Source organism: Austrofundulus limnaeus, unplaced genomic scaffold (genome assembly GCF_001266775.1).
Source record: "Austrofundulus limnaeus strain Quisiro unplaced genomic scaffold, Austrofundulus_limnaeus-1.0 Scaffold1840, whole genome shotgun sequence".
NCBI lineage: Eukaryota > Metazoa > Chordata > Actinopteri > Cyprinodontiformes > Rivulidae > Austrofundulus > Austrofundulus limnaeus.
Genome location: NW_013954242.1, coordinates 48430 through 50142, shown reverse-complemented (window position 1 = coordinate 50142; position 1713 = coordinate 48430). Strand labels below are relative to the sequence as shown.

Genomic DNA, 1713 nt, shown 5'->3' with positions numbered 1-1713 from the left:
GCCTCCATCATCTGCCTCCATCATCTGCCTCCATCATCTGCCTCCATCATCTGCCTCCATCATCTGCCTCCACCATCTGCCAGCCCGGACCTTGAATGGGCCAGTCAGGTACTGAATTCCCGGGCCACTGTTTTGCCCCAGTCCGCCCCTGCATTTCACCATGTTTGATCGAGTAAGAGGCTCACAGCTGATCACCGTGATCGACCTGAATTTTTCCTCGATCAATAATCACAATCAAATAATGGTTCAGTGGAATTTGATTGAAATCCATTCAGCCGTACATCAGATATTTTGCTAACAGAGACATGGTCATGTGAGTTTTAGGAGTTCATTTACCCGTTAACGTCTCTGACAAATTTCTCCAGCCGTCGTGTCGAGGCTCTGGCTTCAAAATGTTGGACTTTAGGTTCCCCGTACGCTCCCACGTCCACGTAGAGCTCCTCCCGCTGGGCCTCGGGGTGCACCATGCCTGGGGCGGGGGGCAGCAGGAAGGGGCACAGCCACAGAGGGTAGACCTGACGGGGCACAGCTGCTCTGAAAGCTCACGTATAAACACAGAGAGAATCAGGGCTCCAGATTTACCTTGATCTCCTGGTGGAAGCGAGTAATGGCGGCCTGCAGGTGCTTCATGGGGACCAGCAGGTCCTGGACCACGTGGTGCTGCTCGTACAGACGCCTGATGGTTTCTCCCTGGGTGAGCTTCAGCAGGGAGATCTTAGGAGGAACCATCCATCCCAGCAGCCAGCGGAACACAGGGTTGTTCCCAAACGGAATGATATCCTTTCCCAAAACAAGAGACAAAAACAAATAAAAACTGTTTGTGTGTAAATCAGGTGTGTTAAAGCAGAGCCACTGCAGTATGAACAGACTACATGTGAACAGCTTCATCTGTCAACAGAACATGAAGAAAAACTGCTACTGCCTTCAGTTTGTCTCTTTAGTGTTTTTCAGCCTGGTCCTCTGCAGCCCTGCTTCAGCACAGCAGACTGACCTGATGAACAGGCTTCTGCTGAACTGCATCACCTAAACCAGGTGTGTTAGAGCAGGGACACCTGTAAAACATGCAGGGTGCTGTGTAGAAACACTGCTTTACATGAAGGATTACTGAGGCATTGTTTTCTTTGTGCTAACTCAGAGGTTGTTCATCACTGTTGACTGCCGGGTAATAATAAACTCAAATACACACCGATGTACCAGAGTTACTACTTTCATCCTGCTCCAGCTGATGGTATACACATTTACAGATAAAACATGAAGTCTCAGAACGTTTGCCCTGAGGTCCCTGACTGGACTCATGGGGAACTGAACCAATCTGTTTGATAAATGAAGCAAAATAAATCCTAAATATAAGAACCTTTACCACACAAAGTACCACAATATAGTTTACAGACAAACTGAAGCTGAAGGTTTTATTCAGTTGTACAGAAACATCCAATAATCAGGGTTTTATTAAACTCATCAGAACACATATTCCTGGCATTTAAACTTTTTTCTTCTGTTTTTTAGAATTAAAAAAGTGTATCTTTATTTTCTGATGTTTGAAAATAGTTTTGATTTTTTTTTTCTAAAATCTGATGTCCAGCAGAGGGCAGTCTAAAGCTAACATCACCCTGTCCTATTGACCCATGTTCATTACACAAAGTTCTGATTCTGTTCGTGTGTGTGTGTGTGTGTGTGTGTGTGTGTGTGTGTGTGTGTGTGTGTGTGTGTGTG

The 1713-nt window shown here is 45.9% G+C and overlaps 1 protein-coding gene across 1 annotated transcript in view; it reads right to left on the bottom strand.

Moving 5' to 3' along the window:
• The window catches only part of dhcr24 (24-dehydrocholesterol reductase), a 14665-nt gene that overhangs the window by 3798 nt on the left and 9154 nt on the right, over nucleotides 1-1713 (bottom strand). Inside the window, exons 7-8 of the mRNA XM_014033781.1 lie at nucleotides 583-780; nucleotides 337-515 (exon numbers count right to left, since the gene is read on the bottom strand). Coding sequence (XP_013889235.1) covers nucleotides 337-515; nucleotides 583-780 — 377 coding nt within the window. The remainder of the gene's footprint in view (nucleotides 1-336; nucleotides 516-582; nucleotides 781-1713) is intronic.